This window comes from Coregonus lavaretus, assembly GCF_964263955.1.
Source record: "Coregonus lavaretus genome assembly, chromosome: 21".
Taxonomy (NCBI): Eukaryota; Metazoa; Chordata; class Actinopteri; order Salmoniformes; family Salmonidae; genus Coregonus; species Coregonus lavaretus.
The window spans coordinates 22034738-22052289 of NC_140008.1; the positions used below are offsets into that span (position 1 = coordinate 22034738).

Sequence of the window (17552 nt, forward strand, 5' to 3'; positions counted from 1 at the left end):
TCATTTTTCACATGGGACTATGTTCTCTGATTCAACTGAATGTTCCAAGAGACTGGTGAGAGAAAAACTCTGTTATCATAGTTTAATACCCTTTCCCCTTTGTGAAGATGAGACTCTATTTGGCATGGTGTCTCAGAATCCCCTTTGATTTCTGCTGCGGCGCCAGAACGAACCCAACATTGATGTGTAATTAGTCTGGGAACGAGACGACAGGCAGCCCTTTCTCTGTGTGATACAGTAATTGGAACTACAAATATTTACATGTCAGTTGTTGGTAACCATAGCAGATGACATGCTTGGCATGGCCATCTAGTTTGGTTGTAATGGCAGGAGGCAGGCAAGACTGCTCGTCTGCAGACCCTAGAACGAGACACACACAAAACAACTCAATAAGCCCTCTGAAACACCCAACAACTGTTACATTGTCTGGGACACATTTTCATTTGCCTGTGTAGGAGAGAAAGCACCCACAGAGATCAGTGATACAGAACACAAGCGTCTAGATGTTTTGTATTCTACGGTCCCTATCGCTTACCACCACAGCTGTATTACATACTGTAACACTTGAAGGCCTTTCAAACAATATTCCTCAAACAAGTATTCTTCAGATGCTTTATGTTTCACACGTGTTATTAGAAAGCTTCTCAACAGTCCATGTAATGTCTTGAGCAACAAAAATGTGTTGATGGGGAACTGCAATGGTGTACTGATGGCATAAGGTGAAAGAAAAATATGTTTTCCCCCCACTGTGTATCCCTCTCAACTGTCTTAGGTCAAACAAGCCACTCAGGGTGCCTAGAACCCTGTCTGAAATGCCTCTGAAAATCAAATCAAATCAAATGTTATTGCAAGCCCTTAACCAACAATGCAGTTTTAAGAAAAAAAAGTGTTAAGTAAAAAATAGATAAGTAAAAAGAAAAAAAAAAAGAAAAAAAAGAAATAATTAAAGAGCAGCAGTAAAATAACAGTACGACGCTATATACAGGGGGTACCGGTACAGAGTCAATGTGCGGGGGCACAGGTTAATCGAGGTAATTGAGGTAATTTGTACATGGAGGTAGAGGTAAAGTGACTGCATAGATAATAAACAGAGAGTAGTAGCAGCGTATGTGAAGAGTGTGAAGGAATGGGTGTGTGTGTGTGTGTGGCGTCAATATGTGTGTGTGTGTGTGTGTGTGTGTATTGTGTCGTCGGCAAACTTAATGATGGTGTTGGAGTCGTGCTTGGCCATGCAGTCATGGGTGAACAGGGAGTACAGGAGGGGACTGAGCACACACCCCTGAGGGGCCCCCGTGTTGAGGATCAGTGTGGCAGATGTGTTGTTACCTACCCTTACCACCTGGGGGCGGCCCGTCAGGAAGTCCAGGATCCAGTTGCAGATGGACGTGTTTAGTCCCAGGGACATGGGGACTCCATGCAGGAGGCAGTCAGTCAAGATTGTGTGTACAGGGACTGCACATAGACAAACTGAAATTAGTTGCACTATTGCCCCTGGATAGTCCTGTCCTGACAAGTCACATCTGTGGGAATGGGAAAATATCACCCTGAGAAAAACTACACTGTTAGTGTTCTTCCCCTCCAACCAAACATTCCCTACTTCTCCAGTTTTACTGCGCTCACTCAAGATTAAATTGAACCATTATGAGACATCTGGTAATTCAATTTAGCCCTTAAACACACCTTTCAACTGTCAGTCAATGTGTTTTATTATTACATCTGCAAGTCTGATGGTTTCAGAAGAAAGTATTTAATGCAAAGTCTCAGTTATTGTCTAAACAAACTTGTCGGGGCGGCAGGTAGCTTAGTGGTTAAGAGCGTTGTGCCAGTAACCGAAAGGTCGCTGGTTCTAATCCCCGAGCTGACTAGGTGAAAAGTCTGTCTGTGCCCTTGAGCAAGGCACTTAACCCTAATTGCTCTGGATAAGAGCGTCTGCTAAATGACTAAAATGTAAATGTTAAAGCGGCAGTTGAAAAAATAACAAAATGTTTTCCCTGCCACTGTTTTGCTAAAAAGCCCAGAGCGGTGCGGCTGGAGAAATGTAACCACTCTCAAATTCATAGATAGAGGTATGGACGCAAAATAATAGTTTTATACATGTTTCGAAACAAACAGTGTTTGTTTACATTTAGGTTGTTTACAAGCTTATATTTTGGGTTCTGCTGGTGTATGACAGTTAAACTAAGCTCATGAGGCATTTATAAGTTATATTCTTCAAGAATCAATGGGTACATATCTTTAATTTATAAGTCCAAAAATTGATGTAGCTACTGCCTATTGCTCCTTTAAACAGATAAGGTAAGGTTGAATAACAGTGTATAAATATGTCTATTCTTACTCTTGGGATTAATCTATATAAAAATGGACATGGATGCACAGTGTTCTCTGTACTACCCCTGAAAAATAAGGGGCCTGCTGTCTGGGTATTCTTTTGCCATCTGTGGCGTACGAAGAATGCCTTTTCTCCTCATCAGATATCATTTTTCACCCACACTCACCTGCCCACAGCCCCAGCACCAATCTGAGCCCTGTCTTTGAATGGGAGAACCCTGGAATATTGAAAACTGAGATGTGTGCACAATAACGCGGAAAGATTATAAATTAGACTGATGATAAGTTCATTTCACAATAAGGTCATTGATTCATCTGGGCTAGCAGAACAAAAGGCAAACTCTCATTGTGAGGAAAGTGAATGGCTTGACTCTGCAGTGCCCTGGCTGTATGTATGTGTTGAAAGGCCAGTGCTATGCACAGCGATTGGGTGCAGACTGACAGCGCGGTACAATAACTCCTCTCTTTGGAGGGCTTGATAAAAGAGGGGAAGGTTGCCCTCTCCTATTGTTGAATCTAATTTCACTGTCATGCATTTACAGTATGGTTTATTCTTGGCTAGGAAATAAACACAAACTTGATGCTTGTCATATTTACAGTCTTTTATGTCCATAAACTTATAAACCACACAGGGGCTGCCGCCAGTTGGGGAACTCTGTCATATCAAATCTGACAATTGTGCCAATGTAGTTACCTTACCTGCGGGGTAAGGTAACTACAGTATTAATAGCAACAGGTGATGGTGATCCACTGTGGTTGGAAACTGCACCCCCCTGAGAATCAGCCTCCACCATTATCAACACTCACTTATACCTGCCACATAATTCATCCTCTTTTGTTCAAGTGAATTATTGGTTCCGGAATTGAAAGGAAAATAGTATTCATCATAATACAGTTCAACTGGCCTCCAGGGATAAAAAGAAGCCGCACGCACACACGCACACCCACGCACACCCACCCACGCACACACACACACACAAACACACACACACACACAAACACACACACACACCTCTAACAGTTCACTTTTAACCGTAGCTTGTGAAGGGAAGTAGAGGGATTGTTACTTATTCCAACCAGCATCTGCTCATACCCTTGGCAGTAGGGGAACTAAAATATGCCCTGCCATGCATTCATTTTTCTTTGTTATTGTGTCATAAACAAATTCTCTTTCACAGTTTCATTACTTTAAAACCAATGGGCAGGCCTTACACTCAAATATAGCAAAACAAACAGGTCTGATCAGCAAATAAATGAAATACAATAGCTGAATCAAATAAGCCCTGATAGAGTTACTGGTGTAACACTTCTCAAGTTGAGGTGATAGAGCCCTTTGGTTGACACATTGAAAACTCAACACTATCCTATTGTTGTGCGCTCTCTAGTGGTTAATGACAAGAATGCACATTTTCATTGTGGATGGAATGGCTGGACCACGGCAGGTGAAGTGCAGATGTTTGATATATAGTAACCAAATATTATAATGCTACCTTCCCTTCTCAGCTAAAACAAAAAAGTAAACCTCAATTAAAGTGAATGACGTTGCACATGTAGCCTATTGAAGTGTCCAAGCTGACGGAAGGCTGATAGAAACCATGACAGAGAAGGACACTCTCTGTAGCGATCACCGAACATCTGAGAACATTAGTGAGTTAAAGGCTTACATATGTTAACACATGTTAATAACTCTATGTATTATTAAGACTATTGATTAGTAAAGGAAAATATTTCAACCATCCATAATTTATTATCAAACAAGCCTGCGGAGACAGATTAGGGAGTCTTGTTTTCTGGCTACAGGGAGGGTGAGCATTAGGCCAGCTGGCTCTTCAGCCTGTGGTTCCCTGACCATAAAAATCCCAGGAGGACTGAACTACAAATAGACAGAGCATATTACTATTTTAGCAGACACTCTTATCCAGAGCGACTTACAAGAGCAATTAGGGTTAAGTGCCTTGCTTAAGGGCACATCGACAGATTTTTCACCTAGTCGGCTCGGGGATTAGAACCAGCGACCTTTCGGTTACTGGCACAACGCTCTTACCCACTACGCTACCTGCCGCCCTATAACTAGGAATAAAGTATAGCTATAATGTATATAACGCATGAAGTTGATAATTTCTTCTTTACTAAACTCAACTGTATTAAATTATTGTTAAATGTTGACATTTGATTTGATTCAAACCATGTAGGAACCATTTGGTTGATAGGAACTATTTGGATGGTAATTCTTTCCTGACGTCGTTTATTTACCGGACAACTGCGCATGACCTTCCACTTCCTTGTTCTCTCTTTTAGAACTGTAAAACGTAACGATTAGCAAGATAACAAACAATTTCAAGTTCCTTTGAGAAAAACGCTAGCTAATATTCGACATGGCCCTACTGAAAGTATGGACGTCGAAGAGTGTTTTAAACAGGTAAATAAACGAAGTGTTGGTTTTGAAGATATTCATTGGGACGCACGTTAGCTAACTAGTAGCTCTGGTCCAGGGCGTTACGTGCTGCCTGAGCCGCCTTGCATCTTTACATTTACGTCATTTAGCAGACGCTCTTATCCAGATCGACTTACAAATTGGTGCTCAATTCATCCCTCCATTTAAGCGATTTTTTTTAGTGATATATATTTTAGTTACTTTAGTTACTCACCAAAGTAAAGATGTTGCAGGTACAGTGGCGATTTTAGCATGTCAATCTTGGTGGGGCAAACCCTCCCCCAATTTTGTTTAGATGCATGCCAGCAAAGCCACGATACTAAACAATACATTCATTGCACTATAACGGTGACCACAAACTGTTAGGGCCTATATAAAGCTGTCCCGACAGCAGAGCTTTCTTTTCAGCACCATGGAGTGAATCCTTACCACTGCTACACCTGGCTATCAGCGGAGCCTAGTATGGCAGCGAAACATAATTCAGCCTCATTTATTGCCTTTTTAAAAAACATTGCTGACTTGCTTAAACAAATATGGTTTCTATTGACAATTGAGATGTACAAACTATGGCATAAGGGAACGATGAGCGGATAAGAGGCAATCCGTAAATTCGATTAAGACATTAATGAGCGAGCTAAGATTTACGTAGTTAATATAACTATTTGTTCAGTACTTTTGAAATGTACAGCGACAGAATTCAGAATATGGGCAGTTCTTGCAGTATTCTCCCTGTACACCAAGTCAGAACCGTAGGATAAATAAAGGGGCAATATAAGCAGACAATGAAAGCTCTTACAATATTTGTTGATGACATTTCTCTAAAACAGCCTATAGGCTGCATGTGCACCACCAAGTCAGAACAGTAGGCTAAGTTCTGAGGGGGAAATGGACCAAATTATTAGGGTGAGGCACATGGGCTACTAACAGCTTACTACACAACATACACTTAGTATTACTTTCTTAGCTACAGTATACATATCTCCCTGGCATATTACATAATTTATGCTGCAGCATACAATATCTTTTTGGACTTGCCTTGTTGTGCTGTGCTCACTTCAACAGGAAGGTGGCACGGCGGTCCTTCTTGTGGGCAAATATTGTCATGAAACTTTGTCATCAAAGTCTGTCATTCTCTCGATTTATGGTGCTTTCAAGACAACTGGGAACTCTGAAAAAAACAAGGTCAAATCATGATGTCAGTGATCTTAAGGTCAGAGCTCTAGAGAAGAGGCCCGAGTTCCAGATTTGGAATTCTGAGTTGGATGACCGTTCAAAACGTATTTTCCCAGTCAAAGCTTGTTTTTTTTCAAAGTTCCCAGTTGTCTTGAACTCACTGAAGTCTCAGATATCCTAGTTCTGAGTTTCCAGTTGTTTTGAACACAGCAGAAGGCATGTTGGATTGACAGCATGGCCAATGTATTCAACCTTTTCTGGCCCATGGTGTTGCATGTGAATGTTTATCATTTTAAGCTTGGGAAAGAGACCCTTAAACCCTGACTTGGACCACACCCCCTCTCCACTGAATAGCAGGCTAGTGATTGCTTTGCAATGCTTGCAGTTAGCCAATGATTCCTTCCAAACCACTCATTGTTGAATTAGCTATTTCCAGCTTGTTGTTTAATGTTTATGACCGATGAGCACCAATATGTTTTATCTATGTTTTATTTAGTGGTCCTCTGTAGCTCAATTGGTAGAGCATGGCGCTTGTAACGCCAGGGTAGTGTGTTCGATCCCCGGGACCACCCATACGTAAAAATGTATGCACACATGACTGTAAGACGCTTTGGATAAAAGCGTCTGCTAAATGGCATATTATTATCTATACTTTCTTTCTCTTCATATGACAAGGATTGAAAAGGATTGCCAGTAGATTGTCGACTTGTTTCATGATGATGACTGCTTGTCTAGCTTGCTAGCTAAGATTTTGAAAGTATGATGTTTTCATGATCAGTCCAATCAAAGCTACGGTAGATATAGCATGATTTGATGTCATTTTATCTGTGGCCAATGACCTTGAGCCTTCTTGGATGGGCACTTCTAATGTAAATCTATGACAGCACCCAAGGGGCTTGAATTTTTGAGCTCTCCCCATAGATTTTGAGGTGACATAGTGTCCCCATGAGTGACAGAACACTGAGCCAATCACGACGCAACTAGAGAACATTAGCAACCCCTACGTTCTGTATTTTCCACTGGCTGCCCCACCACCACATAAAGCACTAAGCTAGGCTTAAACACCTGCATTTTGGAGCTGCCTTACTCAAAAAAGCAAAATAATCGTTTGTATGCGGCTTTATTAACTCAATTATATATTTTTTTACATTGTTTGCAAACTGATATGTGACACGTATTAATGGCAAAATAACATGTAAAACAGGTGGGGCTCAAAACAGGTGGCTCTGCCCCACCTGCCCTGAATGACGGGTCGCCACTGTGCAGGGGTGTATTCATTACGCCGATTCTGTTGCAAAGCGTTTAATCTGTTTTGCAACAGAAAACTTTTATTCCAAACGGAAAATGTTTTACAACGAAAACGAAAGTTTCTATTGGACAAATTCAGGTTTTGCTTTGTTTGCTTCTATTTGGTTCTTAAATGGTAAATGGTTTCCGTTGCAATACGTAACGAATACATCCCTGGGGGCATATTCATTTAGCCAATTCTGTTGCAACATGTTTCTTCAACGGAAACTAACGAAACGGGGAGGGACCTACCTGAATTTGTTCAATAAAAGCTCTTGTTTTGCTCTGTTGGCTTCAGTTTGGTTCTTAAATGGTTTCCGTAATGAATACACCCCTGGTGTGTTCACAAACATTTTGCCACAGAATTTCTAAACCCAGAGGTGCAACATCGCAAGACTTCTGGGAACGCTTGCGAAACAGAACGAGCAGACCAGGCCGGGGTTTGGGAAGTCAATGAGAGAAGTGAAAAATGATTCCTTACATGCTGACTAAACTGTCCACATTACAAAATAAATGTACACATGCATGTTTGTGAATAATTTAATCCAAACTACTCTCGCATGTCTGCATAGCCAGGAGCTAAAATGGAATCTTGACGTCCTGCATGTCCCGCCTCTCCCATCTACTCATTGGTTTTTATGAGCATACTAACCCACATGATTGAAAGATGAACAAGGTCCACACTCCAGTCCAGTTGGTGGCGGTATGCACCTTTAAAGTTGGTTGCCAACCGCCATATAAAATCCAGAAGAAGCAGAAGGATGAACAAGGAGAGATTAATAAAAGAAAACTAACTAAAAACTAACTAGCTTTCCCCTTTTATCTGTGGATTAATTGTCGGAGTAGAGAACACAACATTTTTTATGACTCAAAATGGGTCAAAACTCGACAAAGATTCATCTAAAAAAATTTTTATCTCTTAGGAAAAATTAGCTAGCAACAGCAAGATGAAGCCGGTAGACATGGCAGCTCTGTTTCTAGCTCCTATGCAACTTTGCTCTATTTTTTTATTTTTAATTTTCTTACATTATTAGTACAGAATGTTTTTTGTGTTGTTATTACATACAGCCGGAAATAACTTTTGGACATCAGAGCGGAGGTAACTCACCAGCATTCCGACCAGAAATGGTTATGGTATTGGCAGGTGTAAGCTACAGATAACGAACAAAATTGCATTTTATCGATGGCTATTTGAATGCACAGAAATACAGTGACAAGATCCTGAGGCCCATCCGCCGCCATCACCTCATGTTTCAGCCTGATAAAGCCTGATAATGCACTGCCCCATGTCGCATGGATCTGTACACAATTCCTGGAAGCTGAAAATGTCCCAGTTCTTCCATGGCCTGCAAACACACAAGACATGTCACCCATTGACCATGTTTGGGGTGCTCTGGATTGATGTGTACGACAGCATGTTCCAGTTCCTGCCAATATCCAGCAACTTCACACAGCCATTGAGGAGGAGTGGAACAACATTCTGCAGGCCAAAATCAACTGCCTGATACACTCTATGCGAAGGAGATGTGTCGCGCTAGATGAGGCAAATGGTGGTCACACCAGATACTGACTGGTTTTCTGATCCATGCCACTACTTTATTTTTTATAAAAGGTATCTGTGACCAACAGATGCATATCTGTATCCACAGTCATGTGAAATCCATAGATTAGGGCCTAATGAATGTATTTAAATTGTCTGATTTTCTTATGAACTGTAACTCAGTAAAATCTTAGAAATGTTTGCATGTTGCATTTTTTCTTTGTTCAGTGTATGTATATTCATCCAATGTCTGCCATGATGACATTGTCACTGCTTGCACTGCTCCCTGTGCACACTTAGTGCTAGTTTGCGTGTGATGTTGGTCCATATAAACCAGATGCAACCCGGATATACAGTTGAAGTAGGAAGTTTACATACACCTTAGGCAAATACATTTAAACTCAGTTTTTCACAATTCCTGACATTTAATCCTAGTAAAAATTCCCTGTCTTAGGTCAGTTAGGATCACCACTTTATTTTAAGAAAATGAAATGTCAGAATAATAGTGGAGAGAATGATTTATTTCAGCTTTTATTTCTTTCATCACATTCCCAGTGGGTCAGAAGTTTACATATACTCAATTAGTATTTGGAAGCATTGCCTTTAAATTGTTTAACTTGGGTCAAACGTTTCAGGAAGCCTTCCACAAGCTTCCCACAATAAGTTGGGTGAATTTTGGCCCATTCCTCCTGACAGAGCTGGTGTAACTGATTCAGGTTTGTAGGCCTCCTTGCTCGCACACACTATTTCAGTTCTGCCCACACATTTTCTATAGGATTGAGGTCAGGGCTTTGTGATGGCCACTCCAATACCTTGACTTTGTTGTCCTTAAGCCATTTTGCCACAACTTTGGAAGTATGCTTGGGGTCATTCTCCATTAGGAAGACCCATTTGCGACCAAGCTTTAACTTTCTGACTGATGTCTTGAGATGTTGCTTCAATATATCCACATAATCTTCCTTCCTCATGATGCCATCTATTTTGTGAAGTGCACCAGTCTCTCCTGCAGCAAAGCACCCCCACAGCATGATGCTGCCACCCCTGTGCGTCACGGTTGGGATGGTGTTCTTGCAAGCTACCCCCCTTTTCCTCCAAACATAATGATGGTCATTATGGCCAAACAGTTCTATTTTTGTTTCATCAGACCAGAGGACATTCCTCTAAAAAAGTACGATCTTTGGACCCATGTGCAGTTGAAAACCGTAGTCTGGCTTTTTAATGGCGGTTTTGGAGCAGTGGCTTCTTCCTTGCTGAGCGGCCTTTCCGGTTATGTCGATATAGGACTCGTTTTACTGTGGATATACAGTGAGGGAAACAAGTATTTGATCCCCTGCTGATTTTGTACGTTTGCCCACTGACAAAGACATGATCAGTCTATAATTTTAATGGTAGGTTTATTTGAACAGTGAGAGACAGAATAACAACAAAAAAATCCAGAAAAACGCATGTCAAAAATGTTATAAATTGATTTGAATTTTATTGAGGGAAATAAGTATTTGACCCCTCTGCAAAACATGACTTAGTACTTGGTGGCAAAACCCTTGTTGGCAATCACAGAGGTCAGACGTTTCTTGTAGTTGGCCACCAGGTTTGCACACATCTCAGGAGGGATTTTGTTCCACTCCTCTTTGCAGATCTTCTCCAAGTCATTAAGGTTTCGAGGCTGACGTTTGGCAACTCAAACCTTCAGCTCCCTCCACAGATTTTCTATGGGATTAAGGTCTGGAGACTGGCTAGGCCACTCCAGGACTTGAATGTGCTTCTTCTTGAGCCACTCCTTTGTTGCCTTGGCCGTGTGTTTTGGGTCATTGTCATGCTGGAATACCCAGCCACGATCCATTTTCAATTCCCTGGCTGAGGGATTTTTTTGATGGTACATGGCCCCGTCCATCGTCCCTTTGATGCGGTGAAGTTGTGCTGTCCCCTTAGCAGAAAAACACCCCCAAAGCATAATGTTTCCACCTCCATGTTTGACGGTGGGGATGTTGTTCTTGTGGTCATAGGCAGCATTCCTCCTCCTCCAAACACGGCGAGTTGAGTTGATGCCAAAGAGCTCGATTTTGGTCTCATCTGACCACAACACTTTCACCCAGTTCTCCTCTGAATCATTCACATGTTCATTGGCAAACTTCAGACGGCCCTGTATATGTGCTTTCTTGAGCAGGGGGACCTTGCGGGCGCTGCAGGATTTCAGTCCTTCACAGCGTAGTGTGTTACCAATTGTTTTCTTGGTGACTATGGTCCCAGCTGCCTTGAGATCATTGACAAGATCCTCCCGTGTAGTTCTGGACAGATTCCTCACCATTCTCATGATCATTGCAACTCCACGAGGTGAGATCTTGCATGGAGCCCCAGGACGAGGGAGATTGACAGTTCTTTTGTGTTTCTTCCATTTGCGAATAATTGCACCAACTGTTGTCACCTTCTCACCAAGCTGCTTGGCGATGGTCTTGTAGCCCATTCCAGCCTTGTGTAGGTCTACAATCTTGTCCCTGACATCCTTGGAGAGCTCTTTGGTCTTGGCCATGGTGGAGAGTTTGGAATCTGATTGATTGATTGCTTCTGTGGACAGGTGTCTTTTATACAGGTAACAAACTGAGATTAGGAGCACTCCCTTTAAGAGTGTGTTCCTAATCTCAGCTCGTTACCTGTATAAAAGACACCTGGGAGCCAGAAATCTTTCTGATTGAGAGGGGGCCAAATACTTATTTCCCTCATTAAAATGCAAATAAATGTATAAAAATTTTGCCATGCGTTTTTCTGGATTTTGTTGTTCTTATTCTGTCTCTCACTGTTCAAATGAACCTACCATTAAAATTATAGACTGATAATTTCTTTGTCAGTGGGCAAATGTACAAAATCAGCAGGGGATCAAATACTTTTTTTCCCTCACTGTAGATACTTTTGTACCTGTTTCCTCCAGCATCTTCACAAGGTCCTTTGCTGTTGTTCTTTGATTGATTTGCACTTTTCGCACCAAAGTGTGTTCATCTCTAGGAGACAAAACGCGTCTCCTTCCTGAGCGGTATGACGGCTGCGTGGTCCCATGGTGTTTATACTTGCATACTATTGTTTGTACAGATGAACGTGGTACCTCCAGCCGTTTGGAAATTGCTCCCAAGGATGAACCAGACTTGTGGAGGTCTACAATTTTTTCCTGAGGTCTTGGCTGATTTCTTTTGATTTTCCCATGATTTCAAGCAAAGAGGCATTGAGTTTGAAGGTAGGCCTTGAAATACATCCACAGGTACACCTCCAATTGACTCAAATTATGTCAATTAGCCTATCAGAAGCTTCTAAAGCCATGACATCATTTTCTGGAATTTTCCAAGCCGTTTAAAGGCACAGTCAACTTAGTGTATGTAAACTTCTGACCCACTGGAATTGTGATACAGTGAATTATAAGTGAAATAATATGTCTGTAAACAATTGTTGGAAGAAATACTTGTGTCATGCACAAAGTAGATGTCCTAACCGACTTCCGAAAAAACTATAGTTTGTTAACAAGAAATTTGTGGAGTGGATTTAATGACTCCAACCTAAGTGTATGTAAACTTCCGACTTCAACTGTAGACGCTCCATGAATCGGCGTTTGCTAACATGAGTAGATTACCTTGAACAACAGTCGGACATCTTGCATGCAGTCGCCAGTTCTTATTATACCTCATTGGTTTGATCGGGGATGTCTATTGAAGAAGCAGTTTCTGACTATCTTATTACTCTACTGTCTTTGGTTTCTCTGTATGCGTTGTCCATGCGCATGTGTCGTCAGCAGGGTTGGGTAGGTAGGTTTCTAAATGTAATTGGTTACAGTTACTAGTTAGGTACCTGTCCAAAACTGTGTTCGGCATCGTAACCTTTGGATTACCCGATCTCAGAAACGTAATCTGAGTACTTTCAGTAACTTTTAGATTATCTTCCCCTTAAGAGGCAATCGAAGAAGACAAAAAGTATCCATCAAACGAATTTGGTGTGTTATCATAGTGTTCTCTGACTTGTGGTCAGACTCATGCAGGTGGAGCAAACTTAAAGTTGTGCCTTTTTTTCAATGCTGAATTTAATGTAATTGAGTAAACAGAAAGGTGTCCTAATGTATTTTTGTTCCGCAAATATCCTTTCTGAAAATTTATCCAAGAAGTAATCTATTTTTTCAAAAGTATCTGTCATCCGATTACAATGTTTTTGCTGTTAAACTGAATAGTTCGTTTTTTTGGTAATCAGATTACATGTACTCCCCAACCGTGGGGGTGTATTCATTACAGATTCCATTTACCGTTTAAGAACCAAGCGGAAGCGAATGAAACGGGGAGGGGCCTACCTAAATTTGTCCAATAGAAAATCTCATTTGGAGTAAACCGTTTCTGTTGCAAAACGTTTTTCAACAGCTCAGCGTAATGATTACACCCCTGGTCGTCAGACAATGCGTGTACAGAGAAACGTTTGTGAACACACCAGCAACATCTTTACTTTGAGTGAAAAGATGCAGGGCGTTGAAGAAGGCTCAAGATGCACATAACGCCCTGGATCAGAGCTAGCTAGCTAACCACTTATGACTGCCAGATTGGGATAAACTAGCTAGCAAGCTTCTGAGTACATTTGCATTACGCCTTTATATTAGTTTGTCCTTTCTAGATCCTAATTGTTTCAACATTGTGAATGTTTTGTATTTTAGATGTCTACAAGAGGTGGTTGCTCAGAGGCATTTCCTTCCTGTATCAAGTTTACACACAACAACCACTCAGCACAACTCTAACAAGACATCAATTGTACGAAGCAGTCGACAGAAGTATGAAAGGTTGTATCCACTGTTGCTCGTACAACCCGATGGTTCCACAATTAACATTAGGTACAAAGAGCCCAAGAGGATACTCATGGTAAGCATCCTTGAACTGAAAACAAAAATTGGATTGATCAGTTTTTGCGGTGTCTGGCTTTTCAGGAATACTACATTTGAATGCTAATCAGATTGTGAGACTGATTGTGAGGATTTTCTATTGTATCCCTTCTTCAGTTGCCTGTGGACATCAGTACACTCTCAGAAGAAGAAAGGAAGATCAAGATGCGGAAGCGGGATCCCAGGAAGGGAGCTGTTAAGCAGAGGACAGTGGAATTCGAAGACGATTTCAAAGCGGATGATTACAGCAAGTTTTGGAAGAAGTGATAGAGCCTGTTGTTGCTATTTAACTTTGAATGTTCTGCCGATCAGTGTTTTCCGTTAGCCGGCAATTGCCAGCTTTTGGAAAACAAATGAATAAATGAAAAGCCGATAAATAAAACTGTTGCAGTCCAAAATGTTTTTATTAATTGATGGAAATACCAGTCGATGGAAATACATTTGACCGTCATTCTTATCGGTCTATAGGTTAATTTGCATAATATAGTGGAATTAAATTGCCATGTGCATTTTCGTTAGTCATCTTAGTTATCCAACATTTTGAGCGGGATTTCTCCTGCAGCTCCTCAGTTGGTTACTGCTGAGTAAAATGTGTGCTTTTATAAGCCCATTCATTGCACAACAATTCTAAATGCAATTGCATGTTAAAAAGAGCTAGGCCTACTATTTTTATTTCTCAACTGGTAGTCTAATTGAAGCTCGCCTCCCATTTACCATTCAAGTGCAGGCAAAAGGCTATCAGCGCGTCACTACCACTTTAACATGTGAGCTGGAGGCAGTATGCATTTTGAAATGCAATGTTTGAAATCTAAATGTTTTACTTCATATTATGAGGCATGTCTTACTTTGCTTCAGAGTAGCCTATAGGCAAAATCCGACAATGGAAACGAATTCATAGGCAGCGAGTGAGTTTCAAGTTTGGGCAAACTTACAATTTATCCTACCATTTCAACCGATCTGTCAGCACAAGAACTGTTAGTCGGGAGCCTCATGAAATGGGTTTCCATGGCCGAGCAGCCATACACAAGCCTAAGATCACCATGCGCAATACCAAGCGTCGGCTGGAGTGGTGTAAAGCTTCGCCATTGGACTCTGGAGCAGTGGAAACGTGCTCTCTGGAGTGATGAATCACGCTTCACCATCTGGCAGTCCGACGGTCAAATCTGGGTTTGGCGGATGCCAGGAGAACGCTACCTACCCCAATGCATAGTGCCAACTGTAAAGTTTGGTGGAGGAGGAATAATGGTCTGGGGCTGTTTTTCATGGTTCGGGCTAGGCCCCTTAGTTCCAGTGAAGGGAAATCGTAACGCTGCAGCATACAATGACATTCTAGATGATTCTGTGCTTCCAACTTTGTGGCAACAGTTTGGGGAAGGCCCTTTCCTGTTTCAGCATGACAATGCCACCGTGCACAAAGCGAGGTCCATGCAGAAATGGAAAGCCTTCCCAGAAGAGTGGAGGCTGATATAGCAGCAAAGGGGGGACCAACTACATATTAATGCCCATGATTTTGGAATGAGATATTCGACGAGCAGGTGTTCACATACTTTTGGTCATGTAGTGTATTTAAATGCTTTTCACTGACAGCTGCGACTCATTAATCAGCTAGGCCTATTGCCACACGTGCTGGCCAAATTGCGGGCTTGTCATGCTTTCTGGTGAAGTATTTTGAGTGATTTAATTTATTTCCGTATAGACAGGAGTAGTTATATAATTTTGTCAAATGTATTTCAATTTACTTCTCTAGCCTATTCGATGCCCCAACTATTAAATATTTCCTCATACGCCATTTCTCTCCTGTTCTATTGGTTTTCATATTAACTTTCTTTCATTGTCATACGCCATTTCTCTCCTGTTCTATTGGTTTTCATATTAACTTTCTTTCATTGTCCAGAAGCCAAAGGCACAATCCTAGTCATATTAGCAACCCATTCTAGTTGTTGCATCTTTAGATTCCCCCCTCACTGCATCGCAGTGCTAGAGGCGTCACTACAGATCCGGGTTTGATCCTGGGCTGTGTCGCAGCCGGCCGCGACCGAGAGACCCATGAGGTGGCACACAATTGGCACAGCGTCGTCCGGGTTAGGGGATGGTTTGCCCGGCTGGGATGTCCTAGTCCCATTGGCTCTAGCGACTCCTTGTGGCGGCCGGGCGCATGCACGCTGACTTCGGTTGCCAGCTGTACAGTGTTTCTGCCGACACATTGGTGCGGCTGACTTCCGGGTTAAGCGAGCAGTGTGTCAAGAAGCAGTGCGGCTTGGCGGGGTCGTGTTTCGCAGGACGCATGACTCTCGACCTTCGCCTCTCCCGAGTCCGTACGGGAGTTGCAGCGATGGGACAAGACTATAACTACTAATTGGATATCACGAAATTGGGGAGATTATTTTTTTTTTATTCCCCCTATTTCTAAGTTTCTGAGATTTTCATCTCAGTCAAATATGGAACCGCTCTCATCCGGTACGCTGTTTAGAATGGAGTTTTCCCGCGAATTGCATTTTTTCAAACGTTTGAAAATTACGTTTTATTGGCTGCTTCATTACAGGAGTTGCATTTTGAATTACCATAATCAAAATGTGATTTCTGTTATTCTGAGCACCGTGGGTGGACGCCCTAATGGGTTATGCACCCAATGCATATGTGTCCGGTAAATGTCTCAAATGGCTGGTAAATTAAAATCTTCCCGGTCACGTGAAATCCAATGTATACATACTAATATTATTTGTAGATGTACATCATCTTCATCCCGTATTGGTAATACATTTGTTCTGAATGATAAGGAGTAGTTTTATTCACATAGCTAGAGATATCATTTTGTGACCGAATAAGGACATGCATAATACTTAGTATGTTTGTTAGCTGTCCAACAGAGCATACAGCACACACACACATCTATGGATTTTAGGAAAATGTCACCATAACGTCAAAATCTTTGAAGGGAGCATCCTCTTCAATCTGCCAGGTATTTCTAAAGCAGAGTTTCTGGTTCATAAGTGACCAATGAATGGGGTTACTTACTGTCTTGACAACAAGCTGAGTAATCATTGACTTGCTTCACGCTAGCCTCAAAGTTCACACGATTTTCTGTGTTTTTTTCAAAACAACGTCAACACGGCTAGTCTTGTGACAACTTCTGTGCCTGAATTACAGTGTTGGGGAAGCTACTCAGAAAATATAGTTTACCAAGATACCAATTGCTTCACACTGGAAGAAGTTAGGCTACACTAAAGCTACCCATAAGAAAAATAGTTACTTTGAAAAAGTGGTTCACTACATCCAAACTACTTTGTGAATGTCATAGAATACAATATACTAAACCTGAAATCTCATAGAATACAAATTACAAGAACAGTTCACTCTGGAGTCGGATGTTAACAGAGTGTTTTAGCCTATTAAATACAATAACAATGCTTCAAGTGAGAATGAAGCTGGTCTGATGCTGAAAAAGGAAGGACATTCTTGCCTACTTCACCTACAGTGGGGAGAACAAGTATTTGATACACTGCCGATTTTGCAGGTTTTCCTACTTACAAAACATGTAGAGGTCTGTAATTTTATCATAGGTACACTTCAACTGTGAGAGATGGAATCTAAAACAAAAATCCAGAAAATCACATTGTATGATTTTTAAGTAATTAATTTGCATTTTATTGCATGACATAAGTATTTGATCACCTACCAACCAGTAAGAATTTCGGCTCTCACAGACCTGTTAGTTTTTCTTTAAGAAGCCCTCCTGTTCTCCACTCATTACCTGTATTAACTGCACCTGTTTGAACTCGTTACCTGTATAAAAGACACCTGTCCACACACTCAATCAAACAGACTCCAACCTCTCCACAATGGCCAAGACCAGAGAGCTGTGTAAGGACATCAGGGATAAAATTGTAGACCTGCAC

The 17552-nt window shown here is 41.5% G+C and overlaps 1 protein-coding gene across 1 annotated transcript; it reads left to right on the plus strand.

Moving 5' to 3' along the window:
• The first annotated feature begins 4579 nt into the window (after nucleotides 1-4579).
• Nucleotides 4580-15444, plus strand: mrpl55 (mitochondrial ribosomal protein L55). Its single transcript, XM_084185442.1, has 3 exons — nucleotides 4580-4747; nucleotides 13435-13636; nucleotides 13774-15444. The coding sequence occupies exons 1-3, from the start codon at nucleotides 4704-4706 to the stop codon at nucleotides 13921-13923; spliced, it is 396 nt and encodes a 131-aa protein (XP_084041568.1). The 5' UTR covers nucleotides 4580-4703; the 3' UTR covers nucleotides 13924-15444.
• The last annotated feature ends 2108 nt before the right edge of the window (nucleotides 15445-17552 follow it).